Source organism: Rhopalosiphum maidis, chromosome 2 (assembly GCF_003676215.2).
Source record: "Rhopalosiphum maidis isolate BTI-1 chromosome 2, ASM367621v3, whole genome shotgun sequence".
NCBI classification, from domain to species: Eukaryota; Metazoa; Arthropoda; class Insecta; order Hemiptera; family Aphididae; genus Rhopalosiphum; species Rhopalosiphum maidis.
This window is the reverse complement of record NC_040878.1, coordinates 22,348,806-22,372,820: the sequence shown is the minus strand read 5'-3', so window position 1 is coordinate 22,372,820 and position 24,015 is coordinate 22,348,806. Positions and strand designations below refer to the sequence as shown.

Genomic DNA, 24,015 nt, shown 5'->3' with positions numbered 1-24,015 from the left:
TTTCACCGTTAAAAAAATGTAAAACAAAATTACATAGGTATTTATACTTATTATTATGTAAAAGAAAATACTTTAAAAAAACTGAATAAATTAAAAAAAAAATCCTAAATTACACGAACGAATAATTAAAATAACCTCTGATAAATTTAATTATGGTTTTTATATGTACATTCACGTTTTGTTATATTTTCTTGTTACTATTTTATACGGTATTTATTTGTTTGTAAATAAATATGGTAAATCGATAATCTATTATTATTAAGTAATTAAATAAGTTAATTTTCACAACGATAAAATCCTTGTTGTATTCTATTTAACATAATCAAGTATATAAGTATTTTGTTTTTGACTTAATGCATATCTAAACATTGTTTTATTTCTATTTATTCACCGTATTATCGGTACCAATTAGCGCGTTCGCGTAATCGTTTGATGTGTTATCCTGTAGGTACGTATATATTGTATAATAATTATCATTATAATCGGTCTATTTAAACTCGAATATTTAATATACCACGTTAAAATGTGACAGGATCACAATAGTAAATAGGCTTTCGTACCGCGTTTACAATGTTGTTGTTATTATTATTTATCTAACGCTCCTGTATACATAATATACCTATATATACTATATTATTATTCTATTGCTTTCGAGCCGAACCACTTCTGACACACTAGTTCCAACCAAAGCTATTCTATGAATACAACCCGATTAATTTATAATCGTGGTCCAAAACGACATCACACTCGTACCGCTCTAAATATTTCGGTAGACGGGTTGTAAATGTTATAATTAAACAATATATTGTTATGATAAATAAATGCAGACTAAAAAAAAACACACCTTATTTATTTCACTATATGCATAACACGTTTCCCGTTTACTATAATAATATATATATTATTATATAATACAATACAAACATTAAACTTTAACACATTTTACACAGTTTTTATGATATTTTATTTGGGTAGGTATAATAATATTAATGTCCATTTTCTTTTTCATCACCAGTTTGACTTGACCGTGTTTTGGCCATAGGATCTGCGCTTCGCTAGCATAATTTAAACATAGTACACTCCTGAATCGAATGTCTAGCATATTGCTTCTCTTGGTCTTCTGAACTGGTTATTTTTAGAGAATATATTTTGGTTTTCATTACTTAGTTTTCAAACTTTCTTGATTATTATTCCCGCTCTTGTAGAGTCCTGCATTAATAATCTTAATAATTATAATAATAGTAATAATATTAATAACGGTAATAATAATTATAATCAACCCCGAAACGCTACGTTATAATATAATATAATGTTTAGTTATATAATTATTGATATTGCTGAAATATTAAAAAACAAAAAACCGTGTCGCAATACAAACTCGTGTCCGGTTGGCCCACCGAGAACGTAATAATAATAATTGTTATGGATTTTTTTCGAACAAATAATAATAATACAATATAATAAACGAATAGAAACAACATCGCTTTGGTGTGCCGTTCGCTATTTATTATAGAGCGATAGAGTCGTCTTTGTCAGCGCCGTTTTCGTCGCCCGACCGGAACGGCAGCGGCGGGCTGATGATGGGCGCGACGACGACACCACCGCCGCCGCTGTCGTCCGGGTCGTCCACGATGATGGTCGGCGGCGGTGCGGCGGCTCGAAACGCGACGGCCGAGGTGGCGGCAGGTGTGCCAATCGTCCCGGGCCCCGTGGTCGTCGACGGATATCCACCCTGCGCGGTGGTGCGCACCACCTGAACGGTGTCGTCGTACGCGGTCAACACGGCCGCCCGTCTGCGCTGTCTCCGGACTGTGGACCCGGTCACGCCACAGCGGTTACCGGCCACGGCCTCCGCGGCGGTCGCGTAATACGCCCCGAGACACTCGATGCCGCACTGCACCGGGATCTGTATGGAAACGTAACCGGTGGCCGGCGGGCATTCGGCCCAAACGATCTGCTCGAAATCGATCTCCCATCCGGCGCGTTTCACGTCGCTCACCACGTCCGGATTGCACTCGACGGTCGCGACGGCGGTGTCGTCAACCCTCGTTGGCCCGGCCGCCGTCACCGTCACTAAAGTGGCAGTGGTCCGTGTCGACGCGGGACTATGCTCCGCGGGCTCGGACAGTTCCTTGTCTGCCGTCGTGCTGACGGTTCTGTAACCGTCGGCCGCGGGCGCGGCGGGTCTCCGCTTGCCGGCCGTTGACGAATCGCCGGTCCGGCCGCCCGCGCCCGAGCGTTTCATCCGCCTGCACCGGATGGCCACCAGGATAGCGGCCACGGCCGAGAGAACCACCGAGCCTGCAGCCAAACAACCGACGTATAGGAGCGGTCGGCTGTCGCTCGCGCCGCCGCCCGCCGTGGCCGACGACGACTGAGACGGCGCGGATCGGTCGTCGACCGTGCCCGCGGCCAGGAACGACCGTCCGGGCCGGACGGTGACCGTAAAGTTGACGCGAGCCCTGCCCGCCCTGTTCTCGGCCACGCAAGCGTACGCACCCGCGTCCGCCACGCTGGCGTTGTACACGTACAGCTCGGCGGTCGTGTTGCCGTCCACGGTGATTAGCTCGGACGCGTTGTGCCGGTACACGGGCGCGTCGCCGTACAGCCATTCGACCGTGGCCACCGGAGTGGCGGCCACCAGGCACCGGAACGAAACGTTGACACCCTCGGCCACGTCCTGCACCGGTTGCGTGTCCGGGTACGCGGCCGGCGCGCACGCCAGTTCGATCTCCGACACCCGACTGACCGGCACGTTAGCGTAACCGACTGGACCCGAACACACGGGCTCCTCGGTGATCGGCACTCGGGACCCGGTCAGCCAACGGTGCATGTCGATCATGCGACAGTCGCACTGCCAGTCGTTGCGGTGCAGGTCGATGCCGTGCAACCGGGCGGGCAGCGTGTGCGGCCCGGGAATGTGCGTCAACAGGTTGTCGTCCAGCCTGAGCCAGTCGAGGCCGCCGAGGTCGTCGAACGCGCCGGCCGCGACCGCGGTCAGCCCGCAGCCGCTCAGGTCGAGCGTGGTTAGCTGGCTGAGGTGCCGGAACGCCTTGGCCGGCACTTGTCCGATGGGGTTGCCGCTCAGACTCAGTTTCATCAGCGACGGGCACTCGGAGAACGCGCCCGTCGGCACCTGCCGCAGACAGTTGCCGGACAGGTCCAGGTCCACCAGATTGGTCAGGCCCCGGAATGCCCTGTCGTGCACGTAGTACACGTTGCATCGGGACGCGTGGATGCGCTGCAGGTTGGACAGACCGGCCGCGGCGAACGTGTCGTGCGGCAGCCCGGCCGCCGACAGATCGTTGTCCGATATGTCCAGCACTTGCGTGGCCGGGTCGATTCCCAGCGCCAGCGTGACGCTCGTCACCTTCTTGTCCACGCACTCGACCGTCTGCTTGCCGTTCTTCCACTTGCACGCGCACCCCGCCGGACATCCCGGCGACGACGAGATGGTCATCGTCGTCATCGTGGTCGTCAACATCATCATCATCGTCATCATCGCCGTCGTCGTCCATAGAACCATTACCGCTGCGCGCCGACACTCATATTGCACACGCAGTCATCGCGGCCGTGGTCGTCGTCGTCGTCATCGTCACCGCCCTGCAACAAATAAGCACACCACCGCGGTAAGTCGCTGTGATATTGCCGTGCAAATGATACGCGCATAATATTTCGCAGGAAACGTATTCGCGCGGCATAACAGTGCGTTCTCATCACCGGCGCGTGTAATACGTTATTACCGCGTAACACATGTGTAACACGATAATATGATATTATTGCGCGTGCGATGACGCCGCAAAGAGGCGATAATGTGGCCCGTTTTATTTTTATATATTACAATGTGTTCCCGCGATACTGTCCGGTGTGCATGATATTTATACGCGATTATAACGACCGCGATCGTCGTGTACACGCCACCGCGACGGCAGCCATCGATGCGGCCATAATGAGATTGCGGGACCAGCGTTAATCTTACTAAATGTACATAGAAAATGGCTTTCGCAAAATTGATTGGGCACTACATATCTTGCGACCAACCGCACACACTATCGGCAGAATTAAATCGCACATTCGAGCACGACGTTACGAAATGGCGTGTCGTCAGTCTTCCACGCGCCCACTCCGCCCCCGACGTATGCATATTCGTCTTTTACACTTGTTATACCATAATTTTCCCTTTTATTTTTCAAACGCTCTCCGATCGATAATTCGCCAACCCCAATACTATCGCGTATTACCTAGATAGCCCGCCCCTGCAATAATAGTTATCAACTTTCCGCCTGACGCGTTGTTCAATGTTTTTTTTTTTTTTTTTTTTTATCGTATCTCTACGACATTGTTTAGATACAATACAGTTCTGTGTGTATATTTTATAACCGTATCGTGTTTTTTTTTTTTACACGCCAACAACTGATTTTGCTTGGATGTGTCTAAGCGAGATGTCAATAAACGATAATCATGTTATATGTTATACATAATTATTATTTATAATAAGTAATAATTTTGTAAACGTTTGTGGAATTTTTGTTTATTTATCACCAAGTGCTGCCATAGTAATTTCATCAATAAACTACTTTGTACTCGTGCACGCAATTTGTCGAGACCAAATATTTTTATTTTAAATTTTCATAAATTAGCAATTTGTGGATATTATGTTATTGTACAGTTTTAAACTTACCTTATGGTTTAATTAATTATTTTAAAGTAAAAATCAACTTTTTTCTAAGAAAATGTGAACCACTAATCCTGTAGTACTTAAATGCGTTTGAGAAATGTTGCAGAGAAAATAATTATTATAATCATCTATATTCCACATGGTGGTATAATTATCGCTCTACACAGAAATGTAGCACTATTGCCTATACAAAGTGCCGTGTTTTATATTATAATAAAAATAACCAACTAAATCAGATAAAAGAGTTACGTTTGGTTTATGGGAATGTGCTTATACGGGGATTCACTCAGTTAAAATTAAAAAATTAAGTTTTATTATTCAAATACGTTTTCACGTTCATGTAATACCGAGTAAAATGTTTAATATGTGAATTAAAACAGTTTGGATTATTTTCAAACGAGTCCTTGATAAAATTTATCTTTTTAAAATTTGTAGTATTTCGTTTAGTTAAGTAAATTAACTGTACATATAAAAAACATTCTAAAAGTATTAATATTCAATAAATTGAAAATCTAAATATACATTGAATTTTCAGACATTTCTTTATATCGAATAGCGGTTACATTCATAAATTCACTATCATCAATTTGATAAAAGCATCTAGATTAATTTGTCGTTCTAAACAATAGATTTTAACATATCCTCAACCTCTCCCCTACGATCAATAATAAATCTGCAGCGGTCATCAAAAAGATAATTAATTTCATATTGGAATCTAGTTTCGCTGTTTAATATTGTATTTGTGTTTTCTTCTTTCTATAGTTTTGTATTATTAAAATAATTGTCGAGCTGTCATAGTCACTAATAGCTAATCAAAATAATAATAGTAATTAAACAGTAAATTATATCATTTTATTACACGGGTAACTTATATATCGAGTATTTTGATATTTTGATTGTTCAAACCTTACAGAATATTTTTTCTTTTTTTGTTTCTATTAAAGAGCTTTTAGCCAGTGACAGGTATATTATTGTTAATTAAAATAATATTGTGAATTTATTTAATAATTAAAACACCTGGAATATTCTTTATCGAAACAGCCTGACGACAACATACTTTATTTGATATTGTGAGTTCTTCTGGTGTTTTTACACTTTTTTTTTTTTACACAATTTGTGAAGTTGACTTATTTTGTTGTTTAAAAGTTCTTAATAAAAACAGCAGATGAAAAAATTATTTTTCGTGATTTTCTATACGTACATTTTTTTTCTATAGTAGTATATTTTACCATTGAAAGTTATGACTTTGACAACTGTAAATGACTGCGTATGAATTGTTGTAAATTCTTCTGAATTAGTTAGTTGAAAAGTTTTTTCAAAGATATAATAGCGTTTGATACTTTTTTTTTTTAATTTAAAATAATCTTAATGGTTCACATTATAATAAATTGAAGTTTAACAACTCACAGTTAGTGTTATAAATATTATTTGTACCAACATTTATTTATATTAAATACGGAGACATATTAATTTTATGGGAATAAATAATATATTATAAATATAATGACACCTATAATATATGACTTGTTTAGTGTATGTATTTTATTTAATTTGTGTTTTTGGATCCAATATTTGCAGGTTTGAAAAATATGTTCATGTAAATCGAATTTAAATGTACAATGTATACACGCGGCGTTGTTTAAATCTAAATTATCTCCCGTGTATGGTATTAAAGTAGCTCTTCTACATTTTTTTTTATAACATTTCGTAACAATAATAATAATAATAATAATATAAACGTTTTTACGATGGCGTGGCATTTATTATCTACGCAAGCGATTTTCTATCATAACACGTGTTTCGTTTGACGTATCAAACTTGGCGTGTAAGTGCTAGGTGCGTTATTGGCATAAAAAATATTTGGATTACACACATTTCGGAATTTTATATATATTATATTTTTCTCGCATGTGTGCTATTTATTTATATATAATTTGGCGCGTGAGTATGTAAAATAATGGTTGCTGACATATGATCAGTCAGAGTAGCCCTTTTCCATAGGCAACCGAATATCGATAAAACGTACATTTATGAATTTATTGGTAAATATTATTAAAGCTAAAAAGTGTATGATATCTCAAATAATAAAAATAAATCGTAATTAATATTTTATTTGTATAAGAATAAGGACAAAAGCTTATTTATAACCCTTTATAGTTTGAATATTTTAGTTTCAAAATTTATAATTGAAATTGTTATTTTTAATTTGTTGTAGTATAAGTTAAATATTTTATACAGTTATTAAATATAATTATTTGTAAATGGAGTTGTATCCACACGAAAGATTATTTTTATTATTATTTACATTTATGTCTACCTAGGAAAATTTTAAATAGTTTATTAGAGTTTATACAATAAACTGTATTTGAGTGTATTAGTTATATCACTGTTTTGAAAAAAATATAGTATTGAAAGAAATACGTGTGTTTATGCGATGTTATTCTTTAAATATACTAAGTAATCCATGTGGTTAATCGAAAAAAGTAAGTTTTCTTTATACATGTACCAATCTTATGTATAGTTTTGTTTTTACACATTTTATAACGTGATCACACATTAACCATGTATAGGATGGATGTCAACGAATAAATAAATTATAGTTGAATACCTACTAAGTACAAAGATTAATTTCTTAAATTCACACGAGTTGTCTTGGTATTATAAACGTTATCATGGCCAGTTTTAATTTTGAAGATTTAACATATTTTATAAATTATTGTTGGCTATAGAATATTGTATAATTTTAGAATGAATTGATTTATTGACAAAAATGTGTTTATACGATATTTTTATTTTTAAACGAGTTTATTTTTTTAAACGATGTTTAGATTTTTAAATTGCAATATCTTACTTAATATTTAACTTATTTATAAGTAGCTAAAACCTGAAGTATCATAAGGAGCTGACGTATGTATAAAGATAATATTTTTATCCTTAACTTTAATGATAGGTAAATTACTTTAGTAAAAAGATAACAACATAAAGTTGGTTTTGATGAATGAAAATTTACGATGTTGTACTTCTGTAAGACTGAGACAACAATATATGTGAATGTAACATCCATTAATAGAGTAGAATAATGAAAAATGTAAATTATTTATTTTCAATTTAATTTCTTCTTAAATATTTACGTAAATAGTATAGCGTTTTGTATTGTTTTATAAAATTCTGCCAATATATAAATGATATATTGAGAGGATACTTTAGGTAGGAAATTTAACACAGATCATATAGTAAGTAGTTGGTTTTTAGAATTTACCGGTAGTTTCGTAGAAAATTGAGAATAAAACTACTAAGCCATTTTAAACAAATCGCGTTTTATTATAATTTGAAAAACAATAATAATAATATCGTAGACACAACTCGAGACGTATCTAGGGGAGTAATATGAGGGTCTAATATTTGCGGTAATGGTTACCATTTATCTCAAAACCATAACTATATAATATATAATATGTCTACCTACGTATTATAGTTATGGCCGCGATATTGTCATATGGTTTCATCGTTGAGGCGAGCAAGGTGTAAATAAATTAGCGAACGATTTTCACAGGGGATAACGGACGAACAAAATCCCAAATATATAGATAGATATCATGCTGAAATAGTGAGTTTGTATAAGCTTAGTTACTTATATGTGCGCCGGGAGTGGTTAATTTTACGATAAGACTTAAATCGATTTATTTAATGGGCTTATTTATAATGGTTTATATTATTATGAATAAATACAATAAATACATATAGATACAATCATAATTATTTTTAATGTAATTGTAATATAAGATGATAGAAGATTACGCAATTAATAACGAAAAATTAGAAATTTTCGGTAAAAACTTTACAGGGACTTATTAGGGATATTTTGTTATCAAATTGTTATCATCGAATCGAACTTTCAATGGGCATATGCACTTATGCACATCGTTTGTTCAAAAACGTATAGACGTTTAGTTTATAAAAGGAATTACGAAGGATTTAATGACTGGTATTGCTTAAAACTTTGTTTAATACATTGCCACATTGGTACAATTTAGTCTCGAATTCGGATTAACTGTTTGGAACTCTAAACAGTTAGGTCTATTATATACAATTGAAAACTGCAATGATGTTTTTTTCGCATAGTGTATGTAATCAACTTGAGTGATCGTCCAATTTCTGGAGTTGAGTGTTAATGCAGTAGGTATATGTCTAGGTTAGACACAATTTAATTGATATGTATTTTTTTTAAATACAATTTTGAATGGTTAAATTGAGGATCTGAATTTATTGCAAAGAATATATTTTTATTTACTACAAGTGAATTATAAACATTTGTATCAATTTAAATAATTTTGGTTTATTTATGGAAATTTAGCATTTTTTTTACTAATTGGTTGATTTGTATCTTACGTTTTTATCTATCTCATATAATGTATGTCAAACGTTATTGCACTATAGTTATTATAGTTTTATTTCTCAGCGCGCATACATTTTTAATGAATACAAAACTACATTTTACGGTGGGAATAGAAAGAAGGGTACCCGCATGCCGAGAGAGTATAATAATTCTGTTGTTGTGTATATAAATATATAATACATTATATAAACGTAATATAATATTAAGTGATACACCTTCGTTATTAAATGGTTTTAACTATCACGAAGAGCAAAAACCCGTGATGAGAGATGTCTGGGGACGAAGATTTAATCACTTTTTTTTTTACTCGAGGCAGCGCAAATGCGCGTGTGTAAGAGATTAGTCGGTTTTTAAGAAGCTATAAATTATATACACACTACAAATATACAGAGCGATTCACCAAACATGCTCACTTCTACTTTTTATTTAATAATGCAGTTATTCTTCTAAATATACAGTTTTTAAATTTTTAAGATTTTTTGTACCAATTAAGCCTTAAGGAATATCACGCGGTTATACAAACTTCCGTTTTTAAATAAAAAGCCCCTTTTTGATAGTAATTTATTTAATAAATACATTTTTTGAAAATATTGACGAATTCATAATCAAAATTTGAACTAATATTTTTGAGTTATTTAACTTTGTGTACTGAGAATAATTCCTTTTATGATAATGAATTTGAAAGATATGCAGGCCATAGTCATATGAAAATTGTAATTATAATATTAATTTATAAATATTTTAATTTCTAAAAATATTTTAACTATAATAAATATACAAAATTAAATATTACATATATTTTATTTTTTAGGATTATTATTTTTTGCATATATTTTTTAATTACCGAGGAACGTTATAATTTTAAACTAGGTACATAAACAGTTTCAAAAGAAATTATTCATTAAAATTCTATAAAAAATCAGGTGGCTTTTCATCTGAAAAAATAAAATTTGGATCACTACAAGGCACAAAACAGTAAAAAAATGTTTAAGAATTTAAAAATATGGTCTTTGAGTATATTTGAAAATTCAAAAAATTACAATTAGAACATTTTCTTTAATAAAGGAAAAATAGAGTTGTGCATGCTTGATGAATCATCCTGTATAGAATTATATTGTACATATATACGTAGAAGAGACAATCAAGAGGACGAAACGTATGTGTATATTTATTATTTTTAGAGCGAGAGAGAGAAAATGAAAGAGAGAATCGCAACTCTTCCGCCGTCGACGATAAATCAACTGGCGATAGACGGGCAGCCTGTTTTCTGCGACAATTACTTTGGAGTTTGGACACGTGCGAAAATAACCGTTTTATACGCAGCGGTGAGTGCAGCCCGTTGTATAATGAAAGCAGCCAACGCGTTAGTGTGAATTCTCGACAGGTGGGAGCGGTGTCCAAGCCGTGTGTATATATATTGGTATTATGTTATTTAAAAACGATTTCTAGGGCCTGTTTCATAAAAAACAAGTCATATTTAACCATAGTAAAATTGTCAATTTTATTAACTTGTTAAAATTACGTTATATATAAGTTGACAGTAGAAGACCATGAAAAATGATAAGTAAAGAAAAACTGGGAAAAAATTGTTAGAAAACTTATATTTTGTTTTGTATCATCTATAATTCTTTGTAAAATTGATAAAAAAATGTAATTGGGCTCTGACGTATAGTTTTTTTTAAAACAACCCTGTAATTATTATAATTAATAAATATTAATATTATACATATACAATAAAAAAGGATTTCGTGTCTGGTCTCTAGTGTAGCACACATTTTTAATTAGCTGACAGAATAATAATAATAAGTTAACTTATATCCCTCATTATGATATAGATAAAACTAGTGAAATGTATACAAGGTAAAAATGATGTACTTGTATAATTGTTTAATTATATTATAAAGTAAAATGTCGCTTATTATTCACATAAAGATAATAGGAATATATAAATAGGTTATGGGTATATAACGGGTGATGCACAAATTTGTTTATATATATATATAAGTTTACATCAAAATTTACTGACTGTTATGTCTGTCAGTATAAAACCCAGACTTATATTGGACTTGGGCATTGATAAATAATTTTCATTGAGTAAACCATTAGCTTTAAAAATCGTATATTTATTTAATTTCAATGTTTTTATTGTAATTATCCATATCATATAATTCAAAGTGTTTCAAGTAAATATTCATCAACCCATCAAATTCAAAATAAATTGTCAAGCGCAGCGAAATTATCATTCGCTGAATTCGCGCGGCACACCTATGGTTTTATAATTTCTCTGTGGCTAATATCATATTTAAGTGATTTAAGTTTTTATGAAAATGTGATCGTCTCTGGAAGAAAAATGTCCCATCCAATAATAAATAACACGCCTGAGGCATAATATGAATGAACGATTTAGGATGTTATTTGTTATTTATATTTTGTCAAATATTATTGTTTGAAACATAGAGAGTGCTGGCAATTCGGTACGAATTTCTATTATAATAAGTGTTATATTATTTTAAATGTAAAACGACACTCGACCAACAAACTCAAAATAATTTTATTGTATTATCGGTTCATCATGCGGCACGGTGCTCCACGTAGCGCGTTTCGCAAATTATTTTGGGATGACCACGAAACCGTGTGCGTGTGCCTATCACACAACACACCTCATCATATTACCATATTATACGCAATAGTTTCCGAGAAGGACGACAAGCAAACTGTATGTAATAGATAATAGTGAATGAAAACACATACATACATACATTTTGTGTAAGACTTGGTAATTTTGGGAAACTTGGATCGGGTGCTTTCGTATGCGTATATCGTACGGCTAGGCACAATTAAAAATTATATGTAAGGGAAGTTTAAATAATGCAACTATTATTAAGTTATCGTTTCTTTAGGAAGTAAAAGTTTGATGTGTAAACTGAGCATTGATTTTTTTAAACTTTAGATTGATATAATGTATGTAAACTACTGGGTCCAAATAATTTTAATTTTAAATAATCCACAATATGGCACATGTTAAGGTAGTCCTGTTGTGATTTCTTTTTTAATGTTGTATCATATGCCATGTGTTTATTAATGGTATACAATTTACCAATTGTACATATAGGTTGTAAAGGTTCTACAGAAAATTTAGTTTTAATATTAATAAATATGTCTTACTCAGTCCATAAAATGTATTACCTATTGATCTTATGCCCTAATTTTAAGGCTTATTTATTTATATCGACAAGTATTTATTGTAAGTAATAATTTATGATAAGACATGGAAATGTTCAAATGTATAAATGTTGGGAACATGTCGATCCGTTAGTTTTCATGTCACAAAATAATAAGCTGTTTGGAAAACTATCGTTTCAAAAAAACATTGCATTTTTAACGTTACATTTTTTTTTTTTACTTTCAGCCATAAGATACATTAATGTCAATAAAAAAAAATCATTTTAAATTATCTAGGGACATCACAACGAGGGAACAATTCCCATAGGCCATTATCTTTTAAATTTTTTTTTTTTAATTTCATTAAATAATTTATAAAAATTCTACGTTAGTTTGTCCCTGTCTACCCATATATACAATACGTTTTTAATATTAGTAAGCTATGTGTATCGTACGTGAGATGCATTCATTTATTATTGTCATGTTTGTATTTTATGAGCGTGATCCCTTGTAAATTGTTTATTATAGATAAATCGAGTTGTGTTTACTAAACGTAACGTAATTTTATTCAGAAAACTATCATGGCCCGCAACCAATAAAGGTAATACTTATAAAATAATATTCATTTTTATTGTTTAAAAACGTATTACAGTTTAAAATAAATTGTCTATGTTTTTTTTGTTATTTCAGAGTGTAGGTGAGTATACTGCAGTACACAGAATTTATATAATACATACATCTATTTAGAACAATTGGCTAAGATTTAAGAATCAGTAAGTTTGTTAAAATCTATAATTTGTAACAAGGATTTCTAAATTTAAGACGGTAAAGTAATTACAAATTAAAATTGAATATTGTATATAATGAATAAATTGTAAATAAGGTATAATTAAAAAATTTTTATCGAACATAAATTTATTTCTTTTTTCAAACATCTTGGTAGTGTAAGTAAAAATTCGACTAGTTTATTATTATATTGCCAATAACTAATGATTTATCTACTTGAAATAAATATTTAGATAATATACAGCTACTAAAGACATCGTATTATTTTTTTTCTTAAATAAAATATAATTTTTGATTTGTGTTATTTATCATTGCATTAATTATTGTGCTCGTTCAATCATTATTAACGTTTGATTAATATATTTATAATTATTCAATTTTATTATTCATAGTATATAAGTACATTATATTTTACATAAAATTAATAAAATAGAAATAATAAATATTATCTATTAACAGTTAAACATTTTTTTCATAATTTTTAAAATTTTTGGAATTAGCTAGCTTAAGTTATTAAACTAAACTAGGCTAATAGTACTCTCCTAGAAGTTGAGGCGTACGCCGTATGGTAAATTTCGATGAATTTAAAAGTGAAATCAAATTTGATTTGCGTTCTGCATTTATTTATTACTTTTATACAAGGGTAGGAGAGAACAGGACATGGGTTTTTGATGGATTTTCATTCTTATAATATATTTTACAACGTATTGCTATATTTACCTACATGTATTATATATATATATAATTTATATAATATATATATATATATATTCGATGAAAATACGGATGTATGACACCATAAAAGAATATATAAGAAAAAACGGAACATAATATTATTAAAACTGTCGAAATGCGATACTGTAACCAATCGTATGACGGAGAAAACTCGACACGGTACGCATCTTCTGTGAGCCAGTGAAAAATAGTCAGGTGTGAAATATGGCTTGACTTTTCGTAGGAGAGTAAAAAATGAACTTTATTTTTTCCTGTCCTATAGTCGTCTCTAGCTAGCCAAAAATTGGCAATCAATGTGCCACGGGATGTGTTGCTGGCAAGAGGGTAGAGACTGACCATATACCCCTCATCCACTGAAGTCTCTACGCACGCACATTTTCTGTTATTTTTTTCACTGTTGTTATTTCAATCATATCAATCATATCAGCAAACACTACACCAATATTACGGTGTTTTGTAATCTACGTTTTCTAGCTATTCATACGTTGCACTATTTTGAATTACTATAACGTCTATAACTGTAATATGCAAAGAGATTCACCAAGCATGCTTACTTTATTCAATAATATAGTTATTCAAAATCTGATTTTCGGAATTTTTAAATATTATTTAAGTCCATATTTTTAAATTCTAGGTTTTTATTAGTATTAATTAAAAAGTGTCTTTTGGAGATATAAGTTTTTGGTTTTCAAATAATAATCTTCTTTTAAATAATACATTATTTAGCAGAAAATTTTTCTAGACATTTTGAAGTTATCAAATTTAAATTTTAACGAGTTATTTTTTTTAATTATTACGTATAATTACATATATTTTATATTTTTGTAAATCTTTGTTTTAAGGACTTTAATCATTAATATACAAATTTTAATAACTGAAAAACTATTCGTTTGAATTTTGAATTAAGTAAATTGATTGGTCTAATCAATTAATCAATTGTTATGTAATCTGTTTTTCGCATACCTAATACATATTCACATATATCTATATGTGATATAAATACTAGATATAAATTATTAGATACCTAATTTGTTTTCCCGTTGACATTAACTACGATTAATGAATAGGTACACAACTTTGTTTCATTCTACTTTTTTAAAATGTAATAAAATAATGATGCCACATTTTAAAATACGGATTTGCATTTATATAGAATATTATTGGATCTTTTCGTTTGAAATGTTTTATTTTACATATTTACCTGTCAGTCAATAAACAAGTGTTTTTTAAATACCATATTTTATAAAAAACATTATTATAACATGGAAAATGTATTATACACTTGATAAACATAACATAACTTTATATAGTTACATTGTATACAAAACAATATATAAATATAATTAACACATTGAGGATAATTTTCTTAATTGTAACTTGAAATATTGAAAAGGTTATCACAGAGTATTTGGATTAATGTTGCACTATCAGGTTTATTTGTATATTTGTTTCGCAGAGTCAGTCGAGTTTACTACACCGCTATACCAGCCTCATTGTTTTCAACAACAATAGTGCAACTTTTTTCCGATATTGTTAATTCTCAGTGCTGATAGGAGCTGGTTACGACGAATAAGTCACAATTATTCTGCTGAATTTATCTCGAACATCAAAGGTGTATCCAGTTCGTCATCATCACTTCCGGCTGTTTCGTCTAGAACTAAGTCGATATCTAACATTCTCAATCTAACACGAGGACTGCAGCTGTCTCTGTGCGTTTTCTAAATCCCGTAAATCGGTGATAAATGCTGGAATTTAGTAATATTCTCAGTTGTCATTACTGTGAGGGGTTTAAATTTTTTAATCACACCGGGGGTCAAAGTTTGGGACAGACGTTCGTCATTTGGGGGGTATGATAGTTCTCTTACGACAGAGCAACTGCTGCTGAGTTTACCTAGAACATCAATCTGCTTCTATCATATCACAGACACTTCCGACTTATCCATCCGGAACTTTATAGTTGATTTGTAACTATATAAACTTATAATATTCAACTTACTATATATTTACTATTTAATATTATATAATTATATGTCTTATATATCAGAAGTTTTCAACCTTTTTTGACTTACAGGACGATAAGGTATTTTCTGAAAATCTAGAGACATCCTGTCGTAGTTTATCATATTGTATTTATATTTATATTTTATAACTTCAGTTTTTTTTTAGATAATTATAATAAAACATTTTATACATAAGAGTTGTTATTTTTTATAAACAAATGAATTAATTAATGCATTAAATACATTTGATATCTTTAATAAAATAATTTTTTTTTAACTGTGATAATATGTAGAATTTGTTTATATTTGAAATATTTTACGGAATCCCTAATTAAAGTTAATGACACCCTGGCTAGGAACCTTTATTATGTGTGAAGAAAGTGACAACAATCCAAAAAATATCATCTTGAAATGTAAAAATGATTCAAAATGTGTAATCAAATGGAATAAATATACTCGTACCCATGAAAATAAATACATTTTGATATAATAATGTTCAAAATATTATAGACATCCAAGTTTATTTCTGAAAACATCATATAATATATTTATTTCAAATTACGATTCTCAGTTTGTCAAGTTTGACACCACATTTTTAAAATCATAAAACTACATATATTTTTTTGAAATTAACATAGATAGTGATTTTTTTTAAGAGTCAATGTCCAATACTTCTGAAAGTATTAACAATTTTAGAAATTTTATTTTTGGACAATTCAATGTAACAGTTATAATGCTATATGCAGTTGTATAACCGTAATTGTAACTGTAATTGTGTTATATGTTGGTTTTTGAAACAGAATAGTTTTCGAATGTTAAATGGTGTAAGCAATTGATAGCAATTTTGCTAACAAAAATAAAGGTCTTAACAAAAAAATGAATATAAATTGTTTGAATTGCATAGACCTATTTCTAATTGTCCAAAAATGACATTTTATATTACATAATATTAAATATAATGTATGTATAATTTTAAAATCAAAATATTGTGGTTATTTTTATTGTTATTTATTAAACAAAGTGGGTATTGTTTGTTATGAATTCGTGATGTTTAAAATCAATTACATTCAATATTCATTCATTTTTGATTATACAAACCGTATTTACTCAAAAAGTTGATATGATTTATGATATAAAAGCACATTATATTATAGATTGGTATATTATAATTATTATTTATCGATCTAATCGTAGAAATATACGAATAGTATACTAAATTCGATTCGTCTAAACGAACAGGATCTCAGTATAAAACAAATACTTTTTATTCTGCTTAATATTAATATATTATACTCATATGGGGTTAGCTTAGTATTATTGAATATTCTTTGTATGTTCTGAAAAATTTATGCTGAGATGAGTTTTGAATTTATCGACTGATGAAATTTATATTTAATTAGATTGAAAAAAAGTTAATAACGTAACAATATGAATTTCGTTTAGAGATAATTATTGATATTCATAAAAATAATGTATAATAATGTAATTTAAGCTTTAGATAAAATATTATTAATTCCTATTTTTATCATAAATGATTTCATAATTTCTGTTGTCATTATTGAAAATGAAAAATTAATAAAAATAAAAATAAGTAAAAACCGATTTTTTTTTTTAATGATTTAGATTATAGACGCAATTTGTATGTGTGTATGTTTGTAATACCATTGAGCGTATAATGTATAATATAATATATCTACTCAATGGTCATTTATATACGTAATATATATAATGATATATTTATTATATTAGATATATTACGTTTTATGATCAAAATATTAGTGTAGTATCTATTATTAAAATTAATTTAGTAATTATGTTTATAGTAGTTATAGAACTTAACTTATAGATATTTTTAATTTTTAGTTGTGTGTGAAAAAAAAAATATATATATGAACAAGTAAAGGAAAAAAGTGTATAAAACAAAAAATATCCTTTTTCTACAATTGGATAGTAACATTTCTTTAGTAGAATTGAATTTTTTCCTTTACGTATATAATTTAATACAATTTAATCACTTAATCGAATATCGTTAAAAATCCTTTTTTTAGTCTTGATTTTATTAAGTTTACGTTATATGTTTTTTTCTACTAGAAAATTAAATTTTAATCTCTACTAATCATCCAAGGGTTAGGTCAACATTTACAATACTCAATAAAAAAGAATTAAAAAAAAAATAAGACTATTTAAGAAATGTATTATCAGATGATCATTCTAGTATAAGATTGATTACCAATAAACGAAATTTACTTCTTAAAGATTCTAATGGAGTACCGATACTGCGTTTTCTCTCTACTCGTATATTAGATTGATTCGTCAAGTATGATCGCCTTCATTTTTACTTTAAATAATTTATTTATTCGAATTCAAGTTCTTAGAATTTTTAAATATACGAAATACCGTTTTTATTAAATTGTTGAGGTTTTTTGGACTACTTAAGAAATGTTGTCTGAGGATACATACTGTTATTTTAATCAGAAACCTTTTTTTACTATTAATTATTTAGCGGATAATTTTATTGAACATTTTGGTATACCTAATTTAAAATTTGAACAAGTGTTTGGTTTTTATAGTATTTAGCTATTAAGATGCGGATTACGGTAATAGTTCATAAAAATAATTGTTTTACAAAAATATAAAATATAAACTAGTATTTATGGCCTATTTTTACAAAAAATGTTTGTCGATAGATTAATATTTATTACTAAATGTTTAAATCACCTTAGTATATCTTTCAATATCATCTAGACACATAATAGCCCTTACATTAATTTATATATTGTGCAAATGTATATAGATAGTATAAGTTGCTCCTTGGTGTCCGGATGTGTGTATTCACATCCGGGACGACACGTTTAAGGGATTTAGTGGTTTGAATTTACGGCATGCAAAAAGGGGTGGGTGGATGGGGAGAATTTTGTCAACGTGAAAATCAACAAAGATGGGTGGCGCGCGGGAGAGATGAGAGGTGTACAACACGTAGAACGATCGCTGAAACGGGCATATATGTATGTGTATAGGTATATATATTGAAGGGACAAGCAATTTTGGAAGATATATTATGACGGGATATGTCAAAACTGAAAGTCGTGTGAGCCCTCGCCTAGACCCGCCTTCGCAGGTCTTCGGGTGTATACCTCGTCCAGTGCCAAGCGTGGTTGGCCTTACACGGGGAAGGGGCTGCGTGCAGATCAGCGGTCCGTAAATAATGTTTGCACTGTACGACTCTCGATGATGGATTCCGGTGGCTTTTGTAATTGCAAAATCAATAGCTTGTCCTCTCCGCTCGTCTGTACGACTACGAAAATGATAATACGGTGACCAATCTGCCGGCAATGCGATCGTACACAATTCGTGGCTAAACGTGTTTAACCAGGTAACATCATCGCGTGGTAACTGTCGGTCGTAAAGTATCAACTTTCCGGCGTGAACGTGTACCGGTGACCCGATAATCTGTGATTGAAACTCAAACATTTTCGGGAGAAACCTTGGAAGCTGGCCATACGTTTTTGGGGTGGTAAAGATTTTCTGATTAACCTCCCCCTCTCACCACACCAATCAACAACCCGTTTAATCATAAGTCTCGACGGTTGTGGTAGAATGAGCATTCCTATAAACCAATTGGCCATTTTTGTCTAGTAATTAAATGACAACAACAAACGTTTTTTTATGTATCTTAACATAGTTTTAATTTAATTTCATAAACATTTAAATACAAAAATAATTTTTTATGTATCGTTTATGCAGCTCGTTTCAACTACGGTGGTGTTAGACAGTTGTATTGGATAAATTAATTTAGTCCATCTTTATTAATTAGTTTTCTTTTTTAAAGCAAAGTTTTATCACAATTGAGGTCCTTCAGTCATTTTCAATACTTTTAAACGAAAGTAAAATTTCACAAGGAGAATTAATATTCACTTGCATTGTTAAAAAGATTTAAAAAAACTCAACACAATTAACGGAAAACGTTTCAATATAGTTTCTACGCATCACTAATGTTTCTTACAAATGTGGCTTCATTTTGTATAATTCGATTTTCTATAGATTCTAAAACATTCAATTAAATACTTCCGTAGTCAGCTCGTCTTTGTTTGACCGATAGAAGTCACGCGTCTATTTAACCAATGCGGTTATCATGGACTTATTATCCTAAGTACATAGAGTTAAGGAACTTCAAAACTATTTGTTTGAGTTTTGATTTAAATACATCAACATTTTCTGAAAAAATCATCTGTTTAACAATTTACGAGAAAATCGGGAGAATCTCATTCAAAAATAAAAATTAATTATTAGAAGAAAAAATGAGTGACGATAATGCATAGGAAATCACATTATATATAATATTAGAATGATGTTGAATGTTATATGGATAATATTAGGCTGTCTTTTTATACGTTTGACATTTTTTTTCTGTTTAAACAGCATGTTCAACGTGTATTATGGTAAAATCTGCGTGTACGATAATATTATAATATTATTTCCCATGGGCCATGGCGCGTACCACAACGCCTCCGCTCCTTCACGGGTATTCCAAAAATGTCTTGTATGCTGTTAGTGGTTTACCCATAACAAGAGAGAAGTGGTGATGATACGACAGTGGTGAGGCGGGGTTACCTGTACTGATGCGTACTCATATTATTATGTATACACTATACTTACACCTATTATATATTAGGTATTAAATATTATCATCATATGTACATACAGTATGTATAAAATAATAAAATAAAGTACACACACATATTAAACTATATAGTATATATGTATGATAGCTATCAATTTGTAGAAATTCGATGGTCATATTATGACAAATAATAATGAAGTTCATAATTTATTATACTAATAAATATTTTATGTAATAATCTTGTGTGTACCAATTATTATACGAATATGAAAATATATTTGTTTAATATGTTACAATGAACACAATCTGAGCGTTAAACATATCTCCAAACGGTAACGAGATAATCTAAACCCAATAAAAATTAAATATTATACAAAATTGATTTGACAAGGTATGTTGGCAAGTAAAATTGTGAAAGATAAATTATACGTATAAAAAACACATGAAGTATACTTATTAGTTATTACTTATTAAACGTATACGGGGACGAAAGACACAACATTATACAGTGCAAGTACGAGACTTTCAAGCTATGATATCTCGAAATAAAACCCTCGAGACGGCGATTATCTTTTAATCTTGCACTAAAATGTATAGATGTAGTTAGGATATTGATGACTTGAATTTGTATTGTTGTCTTATTGGCTATTGAGTATAAATAAAATAACAGTTTTGGGTTTGAAAAATTAACAATATATTTTATAATGTTAAAATAAACGGTCGTAACGTAAGTCATTCGTATTCTAAAATATTGTTGTCGAAAAAAAAAAGTTGAAATTGTTAATGAGTTAGTGGTAAACTAAGGTCCAAAATAACAACCATTAAAAATATACATATAATAATAATAATGATGATAACCAAAAGAGTAATTGTATTTTAATATTTTAAATTATAAAGCAAGGACAATATAATTATATACATAATTTGGATAAAATAATAAATAAATATAATATAATAAACAAATGTACAATAGAACGCACAAAATAATTTTTTCAAAGAATTAAATAATACATTTTTTTTATTTATGTCTTTAAAACTTGAACTTTAAACCATAAGAATCGTTTTTATGTTTGGAAATTCGACAGATTAAAGTCATTATTTTATATTTATATGTTTTATCACAAAATTTAAAACTGAAAATTATGTACATATTACTACCAATTTTGTTTAAACACATTTTTGGTCGATGTGCTAACATATTTCTAGTACCCACTTGTATTTATATTGCAGACAATTTCATGAAAATTAATTAGTTATCATTTATGTGTATATATTTTAGCTAGTTAAAGTAGTCTTTGTGAATTGTTGTTATATTGCCATAGCAATGTAACAATTAAATTTAATCAATTTGTGATTTCATTAATATTATATCACGTTCTATAAATTAAATATAAAATAAATAAATATACGCGTGTATATTGTAACGAATCAATGATGAATTTTTGTACACCTTAGAAGTGTTGGAAATGACTTCAGTTTTCCTTTTATTCATCATGATAAACTGAATTAAATTAATTGGCAGAAAGATATAATGAACAGTTTTTTATTACTGGACATATAGCTTAGGTTATTGATATCGCTAAGGTTTATCATCTATCTACTAAAATTAATTAAATTTAAAAAAAAAGTTGAATATTACATCTTGTTATTTAGATGTTTTCTTAATAAAAAATACAAACTTTTAATGTTATAGCATAATTAATAAATTGATATGAGAACACCAAACAATGATTTTCAACAAATTTCATTGCTTCATTTTCTAACAGATATTTCATGAAAATATTTACGAGATAAAAACGGATAAGAATAATTATTGTAAAAAAGCTCAGTAAAAATACTTTTTTTTTAAGTAATGATTTTTTTTTTAATAATTTTTATTAATTTTTTATTTAATAAAATGGCATTGATATTTTATTTAAAGTATATAGTGTTAGAGTAAAATGTTTAACTAATTTTGTCAGTAAAATATTATATACTAATGATGCCTTGACAATTAACATAAAATTAACTATTGTGGAATGGGCTGTTTTTTGTAGCTATTTTATTAAAATGTAATTATTTTAAAACATTATTAAACGATGAAGGCTTAACTATTTAATAAAATATGGATTTTATTTTTTATGTATAGTAGGTTACGAATCTACCTTTTTAATAAAATGGTAATTAAAACCGACATGTTAAATTTGAATTCAATGATAAATTATTGTGCACAAAACATTATATAATAATAAGTGAATACAGTTTTAAGGAATTTTTATGTTTTCTATTTTCTATTTTTTTTTTACACTAAATAGCACACATTTTTAACAAAAATAATAAATGTTCTGTCATTGAATGCCAAGCCACATGGATTTTCACAATAATAATATTGAGAGCTAAACAAATTTTAACTATTATTATTGAAAGTTATATAAAAAAGTTTTAAAGAGTAATAGAAGATTTATAAAGATAGTTAACAAACAATAAACGTAAAAATAAATATCAGATTAATATTATTTTATTTTGATGAGACCGTAATCTATATTTGTTTTATTTAATACATTTCCGTGTATTATTTCTATTACAGTTAATGTAATTGGTGTTAAATTGTGATCTTACAATCGGATAGTAAGAAGCTTACGAAAAATATTCCTAAATGCAAAAATATTTACGAGTAGCTTAAGGTAAAAATATTATTTATTCATACAATGTTAACGTATAAATTATAATTCAATACATCTGAAGCTATTACGTAAAAAATGTTAATGTGTAAAATGTACATATTCAATTGTTTATAGTATATTAATAGATATATTGTTGTTTTTATAAATAAAATGCAAGCCTTAAAAAATATTGTTTATACCGATGCACAGTAGAATGTTGTTAATAGGTTTGTTATATAAATATCTTAATAGTATGGTTTAAATATTTTAAAAATTTCTTTGTGTATAGAAAATGATAAAATAAGTATGTAGCATGGTGGAATGTTTAATAATATTTTTTGAATGATAAAAAAATTAAACTAAATCTATTTAAGAAAAGAATAAACATATTTATGGTCTAATACCACCATAGTCTAATAACACAATGTTGTCAACATTTTAACTTAAAATGCTTAACTAAAACATACTAAGGACTTTGTATTATAATTATTATCATGAATTTTACCTAAAACAATCATATTTAAATCGTAAAAAAACTGAAATATAAAATATTTGAAATATAACGACACAGGCAAAAAAAGCACACATTATTATATAACTATTAAATTTTCTTCATTGGTAGATCCAAGGAAAAAGGCCTAGTCCATTAATATTAAAAATAAACCAATGACATAATACTCTGGGTTTGGGAAACATTTTAATTTTTTGACAAATATTTTGTTTTAATTAACTACGGTTAACTAAGGACTAATTAGGTACCTGTCTATAAAGTTCAGAATAAAAATCTTAAGAATATTTCTTTGTTTTAAGTAAAATATTCACATTGAAAGATAACTTTTATAAAACAGTTTGTATAAAAATCGAATATATACTATATTTAAATATTACTTGGCTGTAATGCTTCTCAATGGTACCTGTTCTTGTTGTAAATTATTTGTGATTTGTTATAATTACAATATTATATTTATAATCTATAAGATGATATAATATAAAAA

At 30.2% G+C, this 24,015-nt stretch overlaps 1 protein-coding gene across 3 annotated transcripts in view; it reads right to left on the bottom strand.

The window, feature by feature from the left end:
- Positions 1–833: 833 nt before the first annotated feature.
- Positions 834–24,015, bottom strand: part of LOC113552216 (leucine-rich repeat-containing protein 24-like) — a 155,517-nt gene continuing 132,335 nt past the window's right edge. For all 3 annotated transcript variants that reach the window (XM_026954971.1, XM_026954970.1, XM_026954972.1), the window contains one exon: positions 834–3,603. In XM_026954971.1, coding sequence (XP_026810772.1) covers positions 1,508–3,526 — 2,019 coding nt within the window. In that variant the 5' untranslated portion in view covers positions 3,527–3,603 and the 3' untranslated portion in view covers positions 834–1,507. The remainder of the gene's footprint in view (positions 3,604–24,015) is intronic.